The 24,550-nt window shown below is 40.3% G+C and overlaps 4 protein-coding genes across 4 annotated transcripts; 3 read left to right on the plus strand and 1 right to left on the minus strand.

Moving 5' to 3' along the window:
• The first annotated feature begins 5,051 nt into the window (after positions 1-5,051).
• LOC130169011 (perforin-1-like) lies at positions 5,052-6,060 on the plus strand. Its single transcript, XM_056375404.1, has 2 exons — positions 5,052-5,228; positions 5,474-6,060. Exons 1-2 carry the CDS (start codon positions 5,079-5,081, stop codon positions 5,735-5,737), a joined length of 414 nt encoding a protein of 137 aa, XP_056231379.1. The 5' UTR covers positions 5,052-5,078; the 3' UTR covers positions 5,738-6,060.
• A 3,060-nt stretch (positions 6,061-9,120) lies between these two features.
• On the minus strand, positions 9,121-10,146 carry LOC130169012 (perforin-1-like). Its single transcript, XM_056375405.1, has 2 exons — positions 9,982-10,146; positions 9,121-9,645 (listed from the first exon to the last, which is right to left on the minus strand). The coding sequence occupies exons 1-2, from the start codon at positions 10,129-10,131 to the stop codon at positions 9,382-9,384; spliced, it is 414 nt and encodes a 137-aa protein (XP_056231380.1). The 5' UTR covers positions 10,132-10,146; the 3' UTR covers positions 9,121-9,381.
• A 1,740-nt stretch (positions 10,147-11,886) lies between these two features.
• LOC130169013 (multiple C2 and transmembrane domain-containing protein 1-like) lies at positions 11,887-12,740 on the plus strand. Its single transcript, XM_056375406.1, has 2 exons — positions 11,887-12,057; positions 12,392-12,740. Exons 1-2 carry the CDS (start codon positions 11,908-11,910, stop codon positions 12,653-12,655), a joined length of 414 nt encoding a protein of 137 aa, XP_056231381.1. The 5' UTR covers positions 11,887-11,907; the 3' UTR covers positions 12,656-12,740.
• A 3,075-nt stretch (positions 12,741-15,815) lies between these two features.
• On the plus strand, positions 15,816-19,106 carry LOC130169010 (uncharacterized). Its single transcript, XM_056375403.1, has 3 exons — positions 15,816-15,877; positions 18,208-18,403; positions 18,738-19,106. The coding sequence occupies exons 1-3, from the start codon at positions 15,831-15,833 to the stop codon at positions 19,002-19,004; spliced, it is 510 nt and encodes a 169-aa protein (XP_056231378.1). The 5' UTR covers positions 15,816-15,830; the 3' UTR covers positions 19,005-19,106.
• The last annotated feature ends 5,444 nt before the right edge of the window (positions 19,107-24,550 follow it).

Below are 24,550 nucleotides of genomic sequence, written 5' to 3' on the forward strand. Positions count from 1 at the left end.
CCAAAGAAATTTAAACCAGGTCAGCAGGAGGAAAGAGTTTTGTCACATGCTGTCACATTAAAATGACTCTGTACAGCCAAGTAATGTAGAGTAATGTGATTGAACCTACATATCATTATGCAAAGCTTTTAGATTTTCAGTCCTATACACTTAGTGTGGGATAAGCCTTTCTCGGGGAGATATGAGGAAACAGCCCTGTCTTAAGTGCCTTATCAAAGATCATGGCACTTAACAGTAAACTGCTGTCATTTCACTGGCCAGCATTACGCTGCATTATTCTCTCACATCTATTACTGATGTCTTTGGCCTCCAGCCTTGACAGCTCTTAGATCCTTTTATCCCTTCTTGGCACATGGGCCACCTCAAACTCACCAGGGTCAAACTAGGAGGTCTGCTCCCTCAGTCATCTCTCAGAATGTTTTTGAGATACAGTGAGGTGGGAGATTCAGAGCAGGTGTTGCAGGAGAGACCTGAGGACGCATGATTACACCAGTTAAATCTGAGATAAAAAAAAAGACATGTTAGCTTCTTAATGTGTTTCCTTCCTGCATATTGTAGGTCAGGTGGTCACAAGATAGACCTAAGGGGCGTAAAACAATTAACAAGCAAAGTAGAAAATATAGTCATGCTACATAAAATGTTACCCCCCTCAGGCCATTCAAATTATTTAAAGAAGTTAAGCATTTTGGAATATGTGTTGGTTGCCTAGCAACATCACAGTGAGAACACAACTCCAGGAAGTCACTTGCCCAGCCACTGTTTTTACATTTTTCTGTGTAGCGGTTAAACAAACAACATACAGTACGTTAATTAGTGAGCCGCAGAGGTGCTGGGAGCTATATGTTTAATTTTGTAGAGCTCCAGGCGAGCCCTTGCTTCTAGGCATTATGGTAAGGTAAGCTAATCACTTTCTGGCTCCTAGCTCCATACTGAAAGTTGCCCCGATCAATATTTTATGTTAACAATGGACAAAATGAATTGTGTGTATATGTATAATGCAAAAGCTCTAAAACGCATCGTACCAGCACCAGCAGACAGCTGTTTTTAGTGAAAACAATAAATGATAACGCCTCTGTACACTTCCTGCCCAACACCAAAATGACAAAGTTAGCGACCAGCTGATACTTCTTATAAAACAAGTCATGTTTTGCAAAGGTTGATTTCCGAAAACGAATTTTGCATCAGCGCTTCAGGGTTGCACCAGGATTTCCATTTTAAGAAATGAACAACATCATATCTTGAATGAAGTTAGATTGTCAATTACCTTTACAGCTGCAGAGTTCACATCACCTTTGTCAGCATGTGTGCTACATGTCACTACACCCTCCTCTTTCTTTTAGCTGGACAGAAAACGTGACCTTCTTCTTGTCATCCTCACTATATTGACAGCGTGACTGCCACAGAAAGTTCTACAAAAGGACCATTGATACCAGTGTACCATTGATTTCTTTCCATCCCCCTGTGGATTGCTTTCGAACCCCATGGGCCTGGGCTCATGTTTAGTTTGGGCTTTGAAAAATAAATGAGGTCAGTCTGATCTCAGTCTCATTTCATGGGAAAACAAAACAACGATGCACAGTGTAGATAGAATTTTATTTTGTTAGTATTTAAAGAAATGACACAAAGGTTGACAGTGTAACAATTCAAAATCAATTTTTATTAAAACATTGCTCCTTGTTAAAACTAAAACCTACAGTGATATTTTAAGCAGTGTATATATCATATTTTTATAACACTCAGCAATAAAGAAGAATGGATATTGTTTGTCCTGTTTCTCTTGGATTTAAAGTGCCAATATGCAGCATCTAAAGTATTAGTCGGATAGTTAATCAGCTTCGGAAACACCTACCCATACACTTTTCTGATGGATGAATATGGATGGCTGTGTCCTACAATTTTTGTAACTTTCTTTTTGGCACAGCTGACATTCACATCTAATTCATCTAAATTATTGCTTAATTTTAACATCTTTTTACTGCAGGTGAGGTGGAGTGCCTCCACTGTGGGAAATCCCACTGCATTTTTCCTGTTTAAGAAGAAGTTCGGGACCAAAAACCTGGTTTTAACAGTGAAGCATTTAATTAACCTTCCTTTGCTGAAGTGGGACACAGCACCCCATACCGACTATCTCAAGGTGAATATAGCAAATAATCAGATAATATATATTATGTGCACTATAATGTACATGTGTTAGACTGGTTTTCTTTGAATATATACATTTAAGTTTAGAAAACTGGATCTTAAAAGTGTTTTGAAGGTATTTACTGTAAAAATTTAGTTCAGCAGTTGTTAATGTTGTTCATAGACTATGACAAATTCCTGGTATCTGACCACTGAATCTTGGTAATAACTTGAACTCCCAGAAGCTTTTGGCATAAGAGACACTGATTTTCAACAGGGCCACCCTTTCTAAAAATAAAAGCACTCAATGTGGTACTTCAAGTCATTTTGGATGAAAGTGTCTGCTAAATACCATTTAGTATATTGTATTGCTCCCATTAATGCGATATGGACTTCACAATCTCACTGCCCATTGACTTCATCCATTCCCAGTGGGCCATCTATCTGTCCATTGACTGCCATTTAGTGTCAACGGGGCCATAACTCGTTAGCTGAATGACGTTTAGACACTCAGCAGCTCGTTACAAAGGTCGAGGGTTAGATGGCTGTTGAGGGGACACTTCACTTTGTCTCTTTCCGCTCCCCGTCGGTTTGTCCGCCCCGCGCTTTCACACGCTCACGGTTTCTTTACAGCTGCATCTCTGTTTCTCTCAGTCCTTTGCTCTATACGTCGCCTCACTCACCCTCTGCACCCTTTCATTTTACTTTACAACTCTGACTTTATCAGAGTTGTAACTTTTCTCTATGAGGATTTGTATATAGATGTGAGCATGGTTATTAATGAGCATAAAGACTACAAAAGGCCCACTTCAATGTAATAACTTAAGAAATCCAATAAAGCCCAATGGGCTTTTGCTGTTGCCAGACTTTTACAAGTTCAGAGAGCTACCTTGGTTCCCTGACCAGTGGTGTGTCTCATTGTGTTTTCACAATTCACCATTAACCAGATTAGATATAATTAGCATCCACAATCAGCAAATATACACGTCACTGTACAGCTTATATACTTATTTAACTATAATTTGAATTCTGCAAATACACCGAAAAACAAACTCGTGGTTGTACACAAAAAATTCAACACAAAGCAAATCAACCATGTACAAATTACCCCAGGGCAACAGGGACACAACAGAGGTGCTCCTCCCTGTCCTGAGGCACCTATACCAGGAAGTATCTTTGCACAAGGTATACATCTTTGTTTTTAGCTTGCGCAGCTTCTTTTTTTGCTGTTTGTGTGTGTTTGTTTATTTTGGTCACAATTATATTTTTACAGTTGCTTTTTTCATTTGTTCTTTTGTCCACTCATAGTGCTGTAAGGATTATAATTTTTACTAGACAGCCTCAACTCCAGCACGGACCATGATGAAAATAAAGATAGAAACGAGAGGGTGGGGGTCGGTGTGTTGAAAAAAAGAAGAAAAAAAAGAGGAATATATGAGAGAGGGAGAATATGTGTGAATGTGAAGATATGTTTTAGACACAGACAGATGGAGAGAGTGAGAGAGAGGGAGAGGGGATGAATTTTTACCATGACTAGCCAAGCGAGACCATTGATTCCACTGAAACAGAGAAGACAGAATGTCAATCAATCGGGCTCTCTTTTTCCCTCTTCATGCCTCTTTCCTTTCCCTTTCCTCCAACATCACTCACCACGTCCCCTCTCTTTCCGGGACAGAATTTTCTCCTTTCATTATTCTGGTAAAATCAAAAGTCACATTCACTTTTAGCCATGTTACTTTTTTGTGTGTGTGATAGAGGGTTTTGAAAGGTCATGGCAAGGGCAAGATGCTCACTCTGACTTTTTTTTTTCGGGAGGAGGGAGTGAGTGAAATTGTGTGTATGTATTGATTTATTATTACAATGTCTTGGTGTTCACCTCGAACCCACTTCTTATCAGTTTACTTTCTATTTGCCCCTTTTCCTTCCCTTGTCTCTTTTTTACTGGAACACACACACACACACACACACACACACACACACACGTGAATATAATGTTCTCGAAGGTAAAGGTTTTTTTTTATTTGTTTGTTTGTCGAGAAAACATGTAATATGTAGAAAACTGTAAGTTGTTGACAAAAACCACCCTTTCCAAACATGACTGTTGATGCGTTCAAGGGTGTGAGTGTTCACAGTGTTAGTACCCTGCTTAACGGTAAACAGTGCACTTATCTAATCATCTTTTATCTTGCACTGTCTCGAGTTATTCTTACATTTAGGGGAAACAATCTCACATTCATAATTAATGTTTGGTGACTGAGGATTACTGGTGCCTTCACATTATTACTTATCATCATAGTTATCTCTCAAACTTCCATCTCAAACAAGAGAAAGGATGAGTCACGTTCAGATAGTTGAAGATAGTTGATCAACTCTTTGTTTGGCTTTGGTTCATAACTAATGTCATGATTTCACTGGTAAATTAAGGTTTTGTGCAGTTTGGCCTCTGGATATTTATCTGACCTTTAACATCTGTACAAACATGCAATGCCTGAACTCCTAAGGCAGGTGAGTTGTGATTGTTGTTTCTCAACTACTTTGTAACTTTGTGTTGATCATAATGATAACCTAATAAAACAGAATGAACCGAGGTTGCCAGGGTTTAGTGTGTCCTGATAAAAACAACCCAGTCTACTCCCATTATACAGCTGTTCATCAGTGAAGTACCACCACTTTACCTGCATAAACATTAATAGCATTTGTCAGACCACTGGTTTATTAAGTTTGGTTGAAGTGTCCATTTATGAAAGACCAAGTTTTTCTTGTTCTGCATTAAAATGAGTGATGACACACACATGTTGAATCATGCAAATGTGCGCATACGCACACAATGATGGACACAACAGTCACCTGTTTGAAGCCCCTCCCTCCATCTCTCTAGCTGTATAAAACCACCAAGTTTGTCTGACATGTCAACCAGGAGCATCTTTGTCTCTCTCGGGGTGAAGAAAAGACTGAAGATGAAGCTTGCTGTGTTTGTTTCCCTGCTGGTGGTTGTAACAGCCCAGGCTGTATCTGCTTCATGCATTGGTAAAACCGTGGACGTGTGGGTGGCAAACGGCCATGGTCTCACAGGGGATGGACTTCAGGACCCAGATCCCTATGTTCTGGTGAGTTGGCTCTCTGTCTCAAATTATAACCAGAGATAAAATGGTGCATGTCGGTTGTGTTTTTGAGGCAGTGGTCTACTTTTCTGTATAGTATGTGTAGTAAACCTACATGTTGTCAGGTGTATATGGACGTTATATGGACAAAAATAAAAAGGATATATTACTTGTGTTATTAAGTGCATAGTTGTTCTCCATCTGATTATTTTAAATAAAACAATTAACATTTCCCTAATTTGATCTAACAGGTGACAATCGGCGACGAGACCGAAAAAACCAGAGTCATTCATTCAAATGCCAACCCAGGCTGGTGGCAGAAGTTCCAGTTCTACGGTGTCTCCAGTGACCTGATGAAAATCGATGTTTGGGAGGCTGACTATGGACTTCGCGGGGATGACGACCACCTGGGAACTTGCATGGAGCCACTGAGATCTGATGGTCGCAAATATCATGCTGTACAGTGCGTTGTGAAGGACGGTGGCTTTGTCAAAGTCTTTTACAAGTGTCACTAAGTGTAACCTGCTAATGAGAATATAAGAGTATGATGTGAAGTGAAGAAAAGACACTTTGTCTTTGAAATGTTCGGTGGCAGAAACACACAACTTCTCAGGTGCATAGGAGTGTACAAAACAGCCAATATCATCTGCCGTTGACTTTTTTTGTTGTTAAACAGGTGAAAAATGAACACACAAATGTTGGTGATGGATTAGTAAGTGAAAATTGTGCCATTATTCTCTGTACTGTTGGCGTTTTACAAACTGCAGCTGTTCAGTATTTTGTTTCTGAACAATTATATCTTCACTGAAAGATAAAATTCCCATTTAGATGAGTAAGTGATTAATAAAATCAAAAGAAAAAAAGTTTTGTGGTGGTTTGAATTCTTGTTTGTTAGATCACATTTAACAGGAATGAAAAGCTTCACAGAAAACAAAGGGAATACTTGGCTTTAGTTTCCTGAGTTGAGCAATGGAGCTTGGCAAGAAGGGGAGATGAGAGGTTTCTGGTTGAAGAGGGCCATACAGGTACTACAGTAATGCGGGGTCAACATAGTGGTAACTCGTGTAAACCCCCACCATAAGATGAACAATTTAACAAGTCAGCTCCAGTGAAAGCACCACTTCTAACTGCTAACAAACAAAACACTCAAATATGTTGGAAGCATATTTGGTCATCCAGGGTCATGGGTGACATTGTTGGTATAAAATACTCGACTTGTGCAAACGTGATGGAAGATCCAGTGATTAAAGCACCGCCTCTGTTGGTCAGGAAGGATGAAATAGAACTAAATAACACTTTCCCTCTATTCATGGAGTCTATGTCAGTACTGAAAACATCTACTGCATTCTCTTGTGCACATGAAGGTTTTGATGGTGTCCAGTTTGAGTTTTCACATGGGAGGGCTTTGTTTTTGTCTCTGTGATTTTCAAACATGCTAAACTTAGCAGCATGGAAGTGTCATATTTGTACTGAACTATCTGCCAAGTTAATGTTTGTATGTTATTTAAGTGAATTGCAGCAGTGTGACACCATAAAACATGTAGGAAAACAAATGGAAGTAACAGGAGAGGCATCTGAATCATGGCTGACATACAGTGCATCCAGAAAGTATTCACACCTCTTCACTTTCCCCACATTTTCTTATGTTGGAGCCTTATTCCAAAATGGATTAAATTCCTTTTTTTCTCATCAATCTACACACAATATCCCATAATGACAAAGCGAAAAAGGTTTTTTAGAAATTCTTGCACATTTATTAAAAATACAAAACTGAAATATCACATGTACATAAGTATTCACACCCTTTGCTATGACACTCAAAAGTGATCTTAGGTGCATCCTGTTTCCACTGATCATCCTTGAGATGTTTCTACAACTTGATTGGAGTCTACCTGTAGTAAATTCAATAAATTGGACATCATTTGGAAAGGCACATACGTGCCTATATAAGGTCCCACTGTTGACAGTGCATGACAGAGCAGAAACCAAGCCATGAAGTCAAAGGAATTGTCTATAGACCTCCGTGACAGGATTGTATCAAGGCACAGATCTGGGGAAGGGTACAAAAACATTTCTGCAGCATTGAAGGTCCCGAAGAACATGGTGGTCTCCATCATTCATAAATGAAAGAAGTTTGGAACCACCTGGACTCTTCCTAGAGCTGGCCGCCCAGCCAAACTGAGCAATCGGGGGAGAAGGGCCTTGGTCAGGGAGGTGACCAAGAACCCGATGTTCACTCTGATAGAGCTCCAGCGTTCCTCTGTGGAGATGGGAGAAACTTCTAGAAGGACAACCGTCTCTGCAGCACTCCACCAATCAAGCCTTTATTGTAGAGTGGCCAGACAGAAGCCTCTACTCAGTAAAAGGGACATGGCAGCCTGCTTGGAGTTTGCCAGAAGGCACCTAAAGGACTCTCAGACCATGAGAAACAAGATTCTCTGGTCTGATGAAACCAAGATTGAACACTTTGGCCTGAATGCCAAGTGTCACGTCTGGAGGAAACCAGGCACCTCTCATCACCTGGCTAATACCATCCCTACAGTGAAGCATGGTGGTGGCAACATCATGCTGTGAGGATGTTTTCAGCAGCAGGGACTGGGAGACTAGTCAGGATCGAGGGAAAGATGAACGGAGCAAAGTACAGAGAGATCCTTGATGAAAACCTGCTCCAGAGCGCTCAGGACCTCAAACTGGGGCGAAGGTTTACCTTCCAACAGGACAATGACCCTAAGCACACAGCCAAGACAACAAAGGAGTGGCTTCAGGACAAGTCTGTGAATGTCCTTGAGTGGCCCGGCCAGAACCCAGACTTGAACCTGATTGAACATCTCTGGAAAGACCTGAAAATAGCTGTGCAGTGACGCTCCCCATCTAACCTGACAGAGCTTGAGAGGCTCTGCAGAGAAGAATGGGAGAAATACCCCAAATACAGGTGTGCCAAGCTTGTAGCTTCAAACCCAAGAAGACTTGAGGCTGTAATCGCTGCCAAAGGTGCCTCAACAAAGTACTGAGTAAAGGGTGTGAATACTTATGTACATGCGATATTTCAGTTTTTTTATTTTTAATAAATTTGCAAAAATTTCTAAAAAACCTTTTTCGCTTTGTCATTATGGGGTATTATGTGTAGATTGATGAGAAAAGAAAGGAATTTAATCCATTTTGGAATAAGGCTGTAACATAACAAAATGTGGGGAAAGTGAAGGGGGGTGAATACTTTCCGAATGCACTGTATGAGGTTAAAGCTGCACTAACCAATATCTCATCTTAACAATGGATGAAATGACTGTCTAATGTGAACAGTGGAGCTTGTGGGGATGAACCCACAGAAAGTTATGACCCAACTCTGCGGCTCTATTGAGCATTTTAACTCTCAGCTCTTATCAACCCTGTTTCTTGTATCAGCAGGCAGCTGCTATGAAGCAAAGCACCCTGATAATCCACTCTGCGCTTCCTGAGCAGCACCAGATGGTAGAGAGACAACGGTAGAGACTAGCTGGTGAACATAAGCATTTGCCAGGCAAAAGAGACAGATTTTCACCACAACCTCTCATCTCCCCTTCCTTTTAAGTGTCTATTACTACTATTATTAATGTGGTGCAGCTCATGGTCACCAAAACTACAAAAAATAGTGCAGCTGTGTCAGGTAGTTGACCTTGCCTAGCTCCATTGCTCAACTCAGGAAACTAAAGCCTAGTATATTGATATTCCCTTTTATTTTCTGTAAAGCATTTAATTCCTGTTATAAGTGATCTAACAAACATGAATTCAAAACAAATTTTTTTCTTTTGATTTTATTAATCACTTACTCATTTAAAACAGAATTTTATCTTTCAGTGAAGTTACAATTGTGCAGAACAAAATAATGAACAGCTGCAGTTTGTGTTCAGTTACACAAGTTATGGTGATGGATTAGTGTTAATTATTCACCTGTTTAATGACAAAAAGTCACAGGCAGATGGTATTAATTATTTTGTAAACTGTGGTTTTAAAACAGCAAACATGTATTTTCAAACAAAGGAGAAAAAAAACACAACGTTGGTGAAAAAAGAACTCTTATGCACCTGAGAAGTTGTGTGTTTCTGTCACCAAACATTTCAAAGACAAAGTGTCTTTTCTTCACTTCACATCATACTCTTGCATTCTCATTAGCAGGTTACACTTAGTGACACTTGTAAAAGACTTTGACAAAGCCACCGTCCTTCACAACGCACTGTACAGTGTGATAGCCGACACCATCAGATCTCAGTGGCTCCATGCAAGTTCCCAGGTGGTCGTCATCCCCGCGAAGTCCATAGTCAGCCTCCCAAACATCGATTTTCATCAGGTCACTGGAGGCACCGTAGAACTGGAACTTCTGCCACCAGCCTGGGTTGGCATTTGAATGAATGACTCTGGTTTTTTGGGTCTCGTCGCCGATTGACACCTGTTAGATCAAATTAGGGAAATGTTATTATTTTATTTAAAATAATCAGATGGAGAACAACTATACAACCACTAACACAAGTAATATATCCTTTTTATTTGAGTGAAATTGCTGGATGAAATTTAGGCATCATTGAATTCATTAAAATGTGAGCGGCTGCTGCACCTGTTGAATCATCCCTATGCTAGATTCACCATATAACGTCCATATACACCTGACAACATGTAGGTTTACTACACATACTATACAGAAAAGTAGCGCACTGCCTCAAAAACACAACCGACATGCACCATTTTATCTCTGGTTATAATTTGAGACAGAGAGCCAACAACTCACCAGAACATAGGGATCTGGGTCCTGAAGTCCATCCCCTGTGAGACCATGGCCGTTTGCCACCCACACGTCCACGGTTTTACCAATGCATGAAGCAGATACAGCCTGGGCTGTTACAACCACCAGCAGGGAAACAAACACAGCAAGCTTCATCTTCAGTCTTTTCTTCACCCCGAGAGACACAAAGATGCTCCTGGTTGACATGTCAGACAAGCTTGGTGGTTTTATACAGCTAGAGAGATGGAGGGGCTTCAAACAGGTGACTGTTGTGTCCATCATTGTGTGCGTATGCGCACATTTGCATGATTCAACATGTGTGTCATCGCTCATTTTAATGCAGAACAAGAAAAACTTGGTCTTTCATAAATGGACACTTCAACCAAACTTAATAAACCAGTGGTCTGACAAATGCTATTAATGTTTATGCAGGTAAAGTGGTGGTACTTCACTGATGAACAGCTGTATAATGGGAGTAGACTGGGTTGTTTTTATCAGGACACACTAAACCCTAGCAACCTCGGTTGATTCTCTTTTATTAGGCTGTCATTATGATTACTCTCATGGGGCAGAGCCATATTGCAGTGCTCAAATTACCAACTGTAACTGCTGTCAAAACAAACATTACATAGTTGAGAAACAACAATCACCACTCTCCTGCCATAGGACATCAGGCTTTGCATGTTTGTACAGAGGTTAAAGGTCAGATAAATATCCAGAGGCCAAACAGCACAAAACCTTAATTAATTAAGTTACCAGTATAATCCTGACGTCATCTATACTGAAAAAGCCAAGAATGTGAATGTTTGGTGGATTGATGGTGGTTTTAACACCTCTGACTTTGAATCTGGTGACCAGCACTAGTCCTGTCTCACATCATTTTTTATTGATGATAATAATTCTTGGTTTTAATTATTAGATCAAACAAGGAGTGTGTTTCCATGCTAGCTGCTATGAGACTGCACAGGGTGCTTTTAGCTAAATGCTAATGTCAGTAAATGAATATGTAAATACATGCTCCCAACAAAATAATTAAAGCATAATGAGATTTTAAAAATCTATCAAAAAATTCAAATGATGTTCTAAGACATAGAGAGAGGTCTCTCCTTCTCTTTTTTGAGTGAACATGAAACATGTAGAAAACTGTAAGTTACTGACCAAAGCCACTCTTTGCAAACACGACTGTTGATGCCTTCATGGGTTGAGTGTTCACAGTGTGAGATATTCTGCTGAACAAGCAAAACTTACACCGTTTAACATTGTTCTTACATTTAAGGGAAACAATCTCACATTCATAACTTATTAATATTTGGTGAAAGAGAGATGATTATTAATGCCTTTTCCTAATCTCACCATATGTTATCTCTTTACATCTCTAACAAGAGAAAGGATGCATCAGTATGTTCAGAAAGTTGCAGAAACTGAAAACAGAGAGACCACACCCATTTGATCAACTCTTTGTTGGTTTTAGTTCATAGCTGATGTTGTTTAAGGTTCTGTGCTGTTTGGCCTCTGGATATTTATCTGACCTTTAACCTATTTAAACATACAAAGCCTGAGGTCCTAAGGCAGGAGAGTTGTGATTGTTGTTTCTCAACTACATTGTAACTTTATTTTGACACCTGTTACAGTGAAGTATGGCCACTTTACCTGCATAACATTACTAGCATTTCTCAGACCACTGGTTTATTAAGTTAGACTTAACTGTCCATTCATGGAAGACCTGGTTTTTCTTAATCTGCATTAAAAATGAGCGATGACACACAAATGTTGAATCATGCAAATGTGCGCATACGCACACAATGATGGACACAACAGTCACCTGTTTGAAGCCCCTCCCTCCATCTCTCTAGCTGTATAAAACCACCAAGCTTGTCTGACATGTCAACCAGGAGCATCTTTGTCTCTCTCGGGGTGAAGAAAAGACTGAAGATGAAGCTTGCTGTGTTTGTTTCCCTGCTGGTGGTTGTAACAGCCCAGGCTGTATCTGCTTCATGCATTGGTAAAACCGTGGACGTGTGGGTGGCAAACGGCCATGGTCTCACAGGGGATGGACTTCAAGACCCAGATCCCTATGTTCTGGTGAGTTGGCTCTCTGTCTCAAATTATAACCAGAGATAAAATGGTGCATGTCGGTTGTGTTTTTGAGGCAGTGCTCTACTTTTCTGTATAGTATGTTTAGTAAACCTACATGTTGTCAGGTGTATATGGACGTTATATGGTGAATCTTGCATAGGGATGATTCAACAGGTGTAGCAGCCGCTCACATTTTAATGAATTCAATGATGCCTAAATTTCATCCAGCAATTTCACTAAAATAAAAAGGATATATTACTTGTGTTAGTGAGTGCATAGTTTTTTTTCATCTGATTATTTTAAATAAAACAATTAACATTTCCCTAATTTGATCTAACAGGTGTCAATCGGCGACGAAACCCAAAAAACCAAAGTCATTCATTCAAATGCCAACCCAGGCTGGTGGCAGAAGTTCCAGTTTTACAGTGTCTCCAGTGACATGATGAAAATCGACGTCTGGGAGGCTGACTCTGGACTTCGCGGGGATGACGATAACTTGGGAACCTGCATGGAGCAATTAAGTTCTGATGGCCAAGGCTATCACGCTGTACAGTGCGATGTGAAGGATGGCGGTTTTGTCAAGGTCTTTTACAAGTGTCACTAAGTGTAACCTGCTAATGAGAATGTAAGAGTATGATGTGAAATGATGAAAAGACACTTTGTCTTTGAAATATTTGGAAAAAATTAAAAAAAATCGTGCACACTGACTTACATTCATTTAACAATTTATTTTCAACATTTTGTTGGGAGACATTCATTGGGAAAATGGTTTTCAACAATGAGGAGTCATCTTAAATAGGAGTGGCTGTAAGCCTGCTACCAATCATATCACGCTGGGTGCAATAGAAAGTAACAATTAACAAACATCAATTCACTATATAACACTTTGCGATATCATACAAAGGGGTAGAAGATTAGAATCTAACAAATAAATGTACCCTTGAATTTTTCCACATCAAATAGGTAAATAACCATAAAATCAATGCTTTAGGTGCATAAGCTACATACTTAAAGAATTCATCCTTTCAAAGATCCCCTCCCAATTTTACAGGTTACATGTGTAGGAATGAAAAACAGCATCAATATGTTAGTAATCATAATAAACAAATACATAATTGAGATCTTTTGAAATTTGGCAAAAATACTTTAGTCACTAATCCAGTATCCCTCTGCTGTATCATGTCTGCGAGTAGGTCCTTTTAAGAGAATCCTCCAGGCCCCAGAAAGATAACTTCAAACCAAAAAAAAAGCAAATCTTTTTCAGGTTACATTTGTAGTTGAACCTAAGATGGCATGCACAAAAAAACATAGACTGTGATTGTACTTTGGCCAGTACTCCAGAATAAAGAGATAAAACAGGCCTCAGGGTTGCAAAGATTCATGCAGCATCAATGCGTACATATCCATATAAGTGGACACAGTCAGGTCACATTAGAAGAAGAGCCAGAAGATATGTTTATATGTACATATCCATACATATCCAGAACTGTCTGGAGCTGGATAAGAAACCCTCGGATTAAGGGGGTTATGTTATAATACCAGAAATTACAGAAACATATTAATAGAAAAATTCATCAATTAGTCCCTTAGGAGCCAATGTGTGAATAGTATAGGTCCAGTTAACCTCACGTTGATTAGTTTGTCATTGTCACTTCCCCTGGATGGTGAGGATGGGAGAAATGCTCAGTTTTCATTGTATTCTTGGACTTTTCACAACTGAGGCAGCAGTAGTCAAGTCCTAAGGAAGGAGAGTTGTTATATCTGAACTACTTTGTAACTCTGTGTTGATCATAATGACAGCCTAATAAAAGAGAATAAACAGAGGTTGTTAAGGGTTAGTGTGTCCTGATAAAAACAACCCAGTCTACTCCTATTATACATCTGCTCTTCAGTGAAGTACCACCATTTTACTTATATAAATATCAATAGAATTTTTTGGACCACTGGCTCATTAAGCTAGGCTGAACTGTCCAATCATGAAAGACCAATTTTTTCTTGTTCTGTGCTAAAATGAGTGTTGACACAGACATGTTGAGGCATGCATATGTAAGCACAAGTCCACAAATAACCATGAGGCAAACAATAAACACAATGTTTGCTACACTTCCCTGTATACATTGTTTTTAAATGTGTTTCTAGCTTATCACAGATCTGCTGTCATTAACCTGTGTTTACACTGACTTTGTCAGACGATGCCTATACCTGCAGATCCTATCAGCAACCAGTTTGCAATCTGCCCTCTGTCCTCATCTGACTTTATCTGCTGCAGGTAGTGTGTGTAACATAACTGATCTTGATGCCCGCCGAGTGTTTTTATGCACTGTGGTTCCTGGCCTGCTTTCATGTGTTGCTTTGTATGTCTTTGTGTAATTATTGTGTGTGGATCTGGCGTTGGGTGCTTTACAATGGCAGATTCTGGAGTTCACCTCTTTTCAGAGCTTTCAGTTCAGCAGCCACTCTCATTTTTGTGGTGCATTAAAACTACAGGCTACATACATACATAGTTTCCAACATTCACTTGAATGGGAAAGTGGTCTCAGACTTTTTGACCACATTGTATGCTAATACAGTTTTTTTTAACTTCATCTGTAGTGTAGGCTAGATGTTGCTGAGAGTCACTTCCTTGAAATATATACAAAATATATATACTTCAAAATAAAATGATTAAAGTGCTTTGTTGTTGAGTTTCTGCCTGTTCCGTGGGGCCTGGGCCTCCTGCTGCCTGTGATGGTCGCACTGATGAGCCATTTAGAAGAACAATGGAAAGCAGATTTTAAGTATTATGCGACAACTTCTGCTGCTTTGTCCACATAAAGCAGTTTCATCTACATAAAAGGCCACTTACCATATGTGTCAAAACAACATTTTCAGTTTGTTCTTGTGAAGACCTTTAATCTAACCACCCCCACACACTTCCCTGCAGCAGGTGACATTGCAAAGACAAAAGAGCCTACTGGTGTGAATGCCCTTCTCCTTTCGTCTGATTGTGCTGGCACATACTGGCGCTTTTTCAGCATGAATAAACAATGTCAAATGTTTCCCTGACTTATAAATCAGATTATGGGTTGCCAAGTATAACCAATATCTAGGACACTTGAAACCAAGCGATTTCTTCACAGTCTGGCCTTGCACTAATCTGATAACACAGTTAAAAAGCGGTCAAATTGGTGGAATGTTCAATGACTGTTTATGTTTTTATGGTCATTCAGAAAGTTGCAGAAACTAAAAACAGAGAGACCACGCCAATTTGATCAACTCTTTGTTGGTTTTAGTTCATAGCTGATGTTGTTTAAAGGGGACATATTATGCAAAATGCACTTTTCCATGGTTTTCTATCAGTATGGGTCCCCAGCCTGTTTACAAACCCCCCAAACATGAGAAAAGTCCATCCTCTCCGTCTTTTGCTTGCTCCACCTTTCAGAAAAATGTGTGCTCACACAGGCCAATTGGAGATTTTCCCTTGATGTCGTCATGAAGGGAAATAACACCTCCCCCAGGTGGATGACACTCCCCGAGCTAGGTGTGTGTGTTCCGTCCCTCTGTGTCCGCCTTGCAGCCGCTATCGTTTATTCCCTCGCATCACGGCTCCGGTAAAACTATGTCGAAGGTACAAGTGAAGCACGCTAGTTGCTTGGTTGTTGACTGTACAAACCAACACAGAAGTCTTTTTACCTACTTTAACTCCTAAAGTGTTGTAGCGGGCTAACCATTTCACTTCGGACTGCTTACTCAACGAGGGCCAGTACAATGCGGGATTCGCTACATTCTGAAGATAGAGCATGGATCAGCACCGACTGTCCGAGACCCAACTTCAAACCTGGGAGCTGTGAGTTTTACCATTTTATGTTGCTTTACTGTATGTACACACTGTTGCGTGTGTTGTTAGCATGGCAGCTAATGTAGCTAACATTTTGCCTCGTACACACAGCCGGGTATTGCAGGGTACAGATTGTATGCAATTCTTCTGCTTGGTATCGCTGTGTGACGTTGATTAGAGCCACCCTTCTAACTTTATCAAATTTGAAAGGCGTTTTAGCTGTCTCTAAAGTCAAGCCAGTAAAATTCAGACTAAACTGTCAAAGCATTTACCATTTGTAATTCACTGTAGGTTACCAGACAACTATGGGAGATCTAGGAGGATTTACCATGTATGGTAGACCGTCCTGGGTTGGAGCCAGTCTGCTTCAATGTGTACTCCCTCCAGAATGCCTGCAACATGTACCGCACTGACTACGGTACTTTAAGGTTGAGAGGAATACGTATGATAATATGTTTTGCTTCTTTGTAAAAACATATGGTTTCAATCTAAATAAAAGACATTAGACAGTCTTGTTTTACTTCATAGCACATAATTTTACAATTGTAATAACACACCACAAATGGAGTAACACACCCTCAAATAAATTAGTTTAGCTGTTCTTTGATTTGTAAAGTTCTTCTATCAGCAGATAGTGTGCATATAATATATGAATTCAGAGGAGTCATTTCTTTAGTAACGATCAAGCATTTATTTACATCAAATGAGGCACTTATAATCACTGATAATAAAAAAACTGTAGGGTTCACTGGATCCATATATCTTGGTCGTCATTCCAGCCTGCGTGGCCCTACGCATCCATGCCGTGTTTCCTGACGCCACAGGCCAGTATGTGGGTTTTAGACTGCCCCATGATAGAACCGGGACACATAGGAGTTGACCTACTCCTTCTCAGGCCGCTTCTTGTTGTTTTTTTACAAAACAATGACTGAAAGTCTGTTTCTAACTACCTCCTGACATTTTCTTTACTGTATTTTGTTGTTGGTGGAACTGTCATAACATTATATGTGCAATACTTAATACAATGTGTACAAAACATTTTTTGGTTGAAAAATAAAATAATATAACACTTATAAAATGTCGGCTCAGTCTTAACTGGTTTAGCTCTGCATTCTCCCTTCATGGCCTTTGTAAATTGGACCTTGAAGAGTAGTTCGCCTTCTTTTGTTTGGGCTTGTGGTCGGCCAGCATTTTCATTGTAGTACGTGGCAGCCAGGTAGAGTCTGGAGGTACAGTGAAGAGAAAATCAAAGATGTTAATATTGACAGAAACCTTAGTCTACACACTCTCACAAGTTCTAAGTAACCACAGCTTCATTTACCTGCACAAAATACACAAAATTGGTTACCAACCATTCAGAAATGTCCTGCTGAAATTGTAGAGTTTGAACTTCTTCAGCAGCCTCTCCCTCTGGGTCAGATTCTGAATAAAAGTAATGTGGTTGAACCAAAGCGCTTCCGACCCAGGTCACCGCCCACGGTCACTGTTAACATGACAGCATGGTGCCAGAAGCCCAAGCCGCATCCCCTTCTTTGGAAGGGGATGCATTTAAAGATACAAACACACAAACAGCCTGTTCTGAACAGGGCTGAAAAGGAGGGTTTTACAGGCATGCTGAAATATAAGATCGGAGTGGATTTTTTAGCAAGAAACTTCAAAGACATGTTTTGGGGACCTCTGAGACTTATTTAAACTTGTTGAAAAGGAGCATAATATGTCCCCTTTAAGGTTCTGTGCTGTTTGGCCTAAAACCACCATCAATCAACCAAACATTCACATACTTGGCTTTTTCAGCATAGATGACGTCAGGATTATACTGGTAAATTAATTAATTAAGGTTTTGTGCTCTTTGGCCTCTGGATATTTATCTGACCTTTAACCTATTTAAACATACAAAGCCTGAGGTCCTAAGGCAGGAGAGTTGTGAGTGTTGTTTCTCAACTACATTGTAACTTTATTTTGACACCTGTTACAGTGAAGTACGGCCATTTTATCTGCATAACATTACTAGCATTTCTCAGACCACTGGTTTATTAATTTAAACGTAACTGTCCTGGTTTTTCTCAATCTGCATTGAAAATGAGTGATGGGGGCTTCGTATAGCTGAGTTGGTTGAGCATCCGCCCCATGTGCAGAGGCTAAGGTCCTCGCTGCAGTTGGCCCCGGTTCGAGTCCTGCATCGGACAAGCCGATGTCATGCATGTCATTCCCCCTCTCTCTGCCTCCCCATTTCCTGTCCCTCTCTACTGCACTATCAATAAAGGCCAAAAAAATAACAAAAAAAAAAAAAAAAGAGTCAAACAGTCAAATATTTGAAGCCCCTCCCTCCATCTCTCTAGCTGTATAAAATTGCCAAGCTCTTTCGGGGTGAAGAAAAGACTGAAGATGAAGCTTGCTGTGTTTGTTTCCCTGCTGGTGGTTGTAACAGCCCAGGCGGTATCTGCTTCATGCATTGGTAAAACCGTGGACGTGTGGGTGGCAAACGGCCATGGTCTCACAGGGGATGGACTTCAAGACCCAGATCCCTATGTTCTGGTGAGTTGGCTCTCTGTCTTAAATTATAACCAGAGATAAAATGGTGCATGTCGGTTGTGTTTTTGAGGCAGTGCTCTACTTTTCTGTATAGTATGTGTAGTAAACCTACATGTTGTCAGGTGTATATGGACGTTATATGGTGAATCTTGCATAGGGATGATTCAACAGGTGCAGCATCCGCTCACATTTTAATGAATTCAATGATGCCTAAATTTCATCCAGCAATTTCACTAAAATAAAAAGGATATATTACTTGTGTTAGTGAGTGCATAGTTGTTCTCCATCTGATTATTTTAAATAAAACAATTAACATTTCCCCAGTGTGATCTAACAGGTGACAATCGGCGACGAGACCCAAAAAACCAAAGTCATTCATTCAAATGCCAACCCAGGCTGGTGGCAGAAGTTCCAGTTTAACAGTGTCTCCAGTGACATGATGAAAATGGACGTTTGGGAGGCTGACTCTGGACTTCGCGGGGATGACGACCACCTGGGAACCTGCATGGAGCCACTGAGATCTGATGGTGTCGGCTATCACACTGTACAGTGCGTTTTGGTGGATAGCGGTGGCTTTGTCAAAGTCTTTTACAAGTGTCACTAAGTGTAACCTGCTAATGAGAATATAAGAGTATGATGTGAAATGAAGAAAAGACACTTTGTCTTTGAAGTATTTGGAAAAAATAAAAAAAATCGTGCACACTGACTTACATTCATTTAACAATATATTTTCAACATTTCGCTGGTAGACATTCATTGGGAAAATGGTTTTCAACAGTGAGGAGTCATCTTAAATAGGAGTGGCTGTAAGCCTGCTACCAATCATATCACGCTGGGTGCAATAGAAAGTAACAATCAACAAACATCAAATCACTGTATAACACTTTGCGATATCATACAAAGGGGTAGAAGATTAGAATCTAACAAATAAACGTACCCTTGAATTTTTCCACATCAAATAGGTAAATAACCATAAAATCAATGCTTTAGGTGCATAAGCTACATACTTAAAGAATTCATCCTTTCAAAGATCCCCTCCCAAATGTTACAGGTTACATGTGTAGGAATGAAAAACAGCATCAATATGTTAGTAATCATAATAAACAAATACATAATTGAGATCTTTTGAAATTTGGCAAAAATACTTTAGTCACTAATCCAGTATCCCTCTGCTGTATCATGTCTGCGAGTAGGTCCTTTTAAGAGAATCCTCCAGGCCCCAGAAAGATAACTTCAAACCAAAAAAAAAGCAAATCTTTTTCAGGTTACATTTGTAGTTGAACCTAAGATGGCATGCACAAAAAAACATAGACTGTGATTGTACTTTGGCCAGTACTCCAGAATAAAGAGATAAAACAGGCCTCAGGGTTGCAAAGATTCATGCAGCATCAATGCGTACATATCCATATAAGTGGACACAGTCAGGTCACATTAGAAGAAGAGCCAGAAGATATGTTTATATGTACATATCCATACATATCCAGAACTGTCTGGAGCTGGATAAGAAACCCTCGGATTAAGGGGGTTATGTTATAATACCAGAAATTACAGAAACATATTAATAGAAAAATTCATCAATTAGTCCCTTAGGAGCCAATGTGTGAATAGTATAGGTCCAGTTAACCTCACGTTGATTAGTTTGTCATTGTCACTTCCCCTGGATGGTGAGGATGGGAGAAATGCTCAGTTTTCATTGTATTCTTGGACTTTTCACAACTGAGGCAGCAGTAGTCAAGTCCTAAGGAAGGAGAGTTGTTATATCTGAACTACTTTGTAACTCTGTGTTGATCATAATGACAGCCTAATAAAAGAGAATAAACAGAGGTTATTAAGGGTTAGTGTGTCCTGATAAAAACAACCCAGTCTACTCCTATTATACATCTGCTCTTCAGTGAAGTACCACCATTTTACTTATATAAATATCAATAGAATTTTTTGGACCACTGGCTCATTAAGCTAGGCTGAACTGTCCAATCATGAAAGACCAATTTTTTCAAGTCCACAAATAACCATGAGGCAAACAATAAACACAATGTTTGCTACACTTCATTGTATACATTGTTTTTAAATGTGTTCTAGCTTATCACAGATCTGCTGTCATTAACCTGTGTTTACACTGACTTGGTCAGACGATGCCTATACCTGCAGATCCTATCAGCAACCAGTTTGCAATCCGCCCTCTGTCCTCATCTGACTTTATCTGCTGCACGTAATGTGTGTGTGTGTGCAGAGTGTTTTTATGCACTGTGGTTCCTGGCCTGCTTTCATGTGTTGCTTTGTATGTCTTTGTGTAATTATTGTGTGTGGATCTGGCGATGGGTGCTTTACAATGGCAGATTCTGGAGTTCACCTCTTTTCAGAGCTTTCAGTTCAGCAGCCACTCTCATTTTTGTGGTGCATTAAAACTACAGGCTCCATACATACATAGTTTCCAAAATTCACTTTAATGGGAAAGTGGTCTCAGACTTTTTGACCACATTGTATGCTAATACAGTTTTTTTTAACTTCATCTGTAGTGTAGGCTAGATGTTGCTGAGAGTCACTTCCTTGAAATATATACAAAATATATATACTTCAAAATAAAATGATTAAAGTGCTTTGTTGTTGAGTTTCTGCCTGTTCCGTGGGGCCTGGGCCTCCTGCTGCCTGTGATGGTCGCACTGATGAGCCATTTAGAAGAACAATGGAAAGCAGATTTTAAGTATTATGCGACAACTTCGTCCACATAAAGCAGTTTCATCTACATAAAAGGCCACTTACCATATGTGTCAAAACAACATTTTCAGTTTGTTCTTGTGAAGACCTTTAATCTAACCACCCCCACACACTTCCCTGCAGCAGGTGACATTGCAAAGACAAAAGAGCCTACTGGTGTGAATGCCCTTCTCCTTTCGTCTGATTGTGCTGGCACGTACTGGCGCTTTTTCAGCATGAATAAACAATGTCAAATATTTGCCTGACTTTTAAATCAGATTATGGGTCGCCAAGTATAACCAATATTTAGGACACTTGTAACTAAGCGGTTTCTTCACAGTCTGGCCTTGCACTAATCTGATAACACAGTTAAAAAGCGGTCAAATTGGTGGAATGTTCAATGACTGTTTATGTTTCCTGTTAAATATCTGATTTTGCAGTAGCCTACAATATCCACTTACAGTGACGAGTTTAGCTACCAACTTATACCTCAGCCACCTCCTGCATCTTGCATCATTCATTTAAAAAAACCATGATGCCTCTGAACATACTCCACCCTCCGATTACTTTTGTCATCACAATTTAATTGGAAAAATATTTAGTATTATATAATCGTCATATGTAAGTGAATATCTATTTAGGCTGTCTCTCCCTCCCCTCATTGGATGAAAGTATGGCCTATGGTATACTACTATATCAGAACATGTTATGAATACGAATGCAATATTTGACATGCGGTACATGAGAGGGGAGCGGTGGCAGAGCTGGAGAACAATAGTGAGATGGACAATTAAAAGTTCTTAACAACAAGCTGAATCAGTGATGGATGACAACCTTGTGAGCATTAGGGGAAGCTTGCCCCCCGCTCAGTAGATCAGTAGATGACCTAATACATTTTCTCATCAGTGTACTTCTTAACTAAAGTTTTGCTGCGTATTGTGTACAATCAGACAGCATCTGAGCACTGTTAAAAATCATAAGACTGTAGGTTATCACACACACACACACACACACACACACACACACACACACACTGTGTCTAAGGCATTCTGCTGGGAACTGGACACTGTAAGCAGTTTGCATCAAAGTTAAAGTCTTAAAGATTTCTGTCCTGGTTCATTTGGGGACACCTGTGGACACTGGTGGTAACCTTTGAGCAGCTATCGTTTCAGAAATACAACAGTAGAGCAACCTGCATATTTGGTAACCCTGTTAATGATTTAACAACAACTGCGTGACAAGATAAGCAGTGATGGAGGCTGGACTCAGCAAACCCGTGCATTCAGATGAAACTGCCTGAACAAGCCTGTGGGGCCAACCACAGTGGTTTAGCTGGGGCAAGCTGCAAAGTGTCTGCTCTTTGGTTGAGAGCAGGACTTTTAAGGCAAGTTGAGGGCATGGTATGTCAGGGCTAGAGAATGGTATCATCTGTCAGACTTCTTAGTAGATTTATGACGGCAAAGCCTGATGCCCACTGTGGAGACTAATGACAGGTCAAAGATTCATATAAGATGAGTAATGGGCTTCCAGAGAAATGCTCACAAAATCTTGGCACATTTGACTCTGTATGTTTCCAGTGTTAACAAGATGAAGAAGACGTGCATTTAATATTTCCGCATATGTGTAATCTGTGACGTTTACGTTAATATGACAGGATTCAGTGCAGACTTGAGCCGTGTCGGAAATGTTACAGAAATGTTCAAACATGGGATCAACATTTATAATTACCAATAAGTTCTCCAGTGATCACTGTCTAGTCTCCTGGAGGTGTCGTGGGACCAACTAGACGAAACACTGGTGAAAGGAGGTTCCCACCTGATGACCCCAAAGACATGTTAGTTATCACTGCTCATTAGTCTGTATAGCTGAATTAATAGTTATCATAGGACATGTTAAGCTTAGGGAGCTATTCACTGAGTCTGGTCCATTTTCTGTAGCACAAGTTTCTTGTGTTTACCTTAAAAACTCCACATTAAACAAGGTACATTATTTGTACTTGCCTGCCTGAACAAACAACCCTATCTCCTGAAAATGACATTTATTTACATTTGCAAGAGCAAATATCTTCAGGAGGAAACATAATGCCACCTGGATTACCTTCTCTCTAAAAAATCAGCGCCCTCCACAGCCGTTTAAAATCACCTATGCCAAAATAAAAGCATTTTCATGATGATGGTGCTGCTTTTAAGATTTGGTTATATTAGCCACAGAAAAGATTTTTATTGAAAATAACAATCATGGTTAGAAAAAGCCAACACTGATTGTTGGAAGGAAACAGGGTGCAATGATTGTTGACCCATCCATCCACCCAGACCTCCTCCACCCCCCCAAAAACAATCTGTTTCAACCTTTACTCCAGAGAGCAAGAGTCTTAATCCCTGTGGCCACTTTTCTGGCATTTTCCAAAACGACTCATGCTGTGTGAGGCAAAATTGGCGGCATATTTACATAATGAAGTGCATGTCTGAAAGGGACTTTCCGTTCCCCTCCTTCTGTCCTCTTTCATCCTTACAGTCACTCCTTCTCCTTTACTCCCTACCAGTTGTTTCTCTTCTCTCCTTGCCTTCACCCTGCATTTAACCTGCTTCTTCTTCTTCTCTCCCTCTCTCCCCTCTGAGCTCCACGCTAATCATGGACTAGACAGTTCCACGGGCCCCCAATTCCACTTCAAAGGACACCCATTTCCTCCTTGTCTGTGAGAGAACCTGTCAGCCCAGCTTGCCTACCTACCGCAAAGAGAGAGCAGGAAAGACAGAAAGAGGGAGCGAGAGGAAATGGGAGATGGAAAGAAAGGATGTTTTTAAAAAGAAAAAAAAAAGCCGTTGAGGGAGAGAAGCAGAAAAGTTGAGAGCAGGGTCCTCGAGGAGAAGCAAAGAGGGTAGCGTCTGTGCTGTGGGTGGCACTTCACCAGATGAATCGCGTCAGCACAGAGGTGTGATTTTTGTTAAGTGTGTGTTAAAAGTGTAACGGTCGTGTGCTCGCGCATGTTAGGAAGAGCACACGTCAGCACTCTGAGAGTTGGTGAAGAAAAATAATAAGAAAAAAAAAAACAGAAAAGGTACTCAGGACCATTTTCAGCTTGAGAAAAAAAAAAAACCTTTACCTTGTGATTTCTATTTGAACCGTTCTCCCGCTTTGCCTACCTCTCTTTCTCACTTCTCCTCCCTCTTCCTCCTCGCTCGCTTTTCCACCCTGCAGGAGGAACAAGCGAGAGGGGAGAGCGAGCGGCGCGGTGTCCTGTTCCTCCCTGTCTCGTTTTTCGGAGCATGAATTAAAGTTGCATTCCGTGCCGCCATTGTTAGGGTAATAAGAAAAAGTTATCTTCAAAGGGTTCGGGTGGCGAGAGAGGAGAGAGCCAGGGGGATGGGAGACGAAGCGTGTGTGTGAGTGTGTGTGTGTGTGTGTGTATAGAGGGATGTGGGTTTGGGTAGAGCAGAGATTTTTTTTTTCTTGAGT

The sequence above is a fragment of the Seriola aureovittata genome, chromosome 5 (assembly GCF_021018895.1).
Source record: "Seriola aureovittata isolate HTS-2021-v1 ecotype China chromosome 5, ASM2101889v1, whole genome shotgun sequence".
NCBI lineage: Eukaryota > Metazoa > Chordata > Actinopteri > Carangiformes > Carangidae > Seriola > Seriola aureovittata.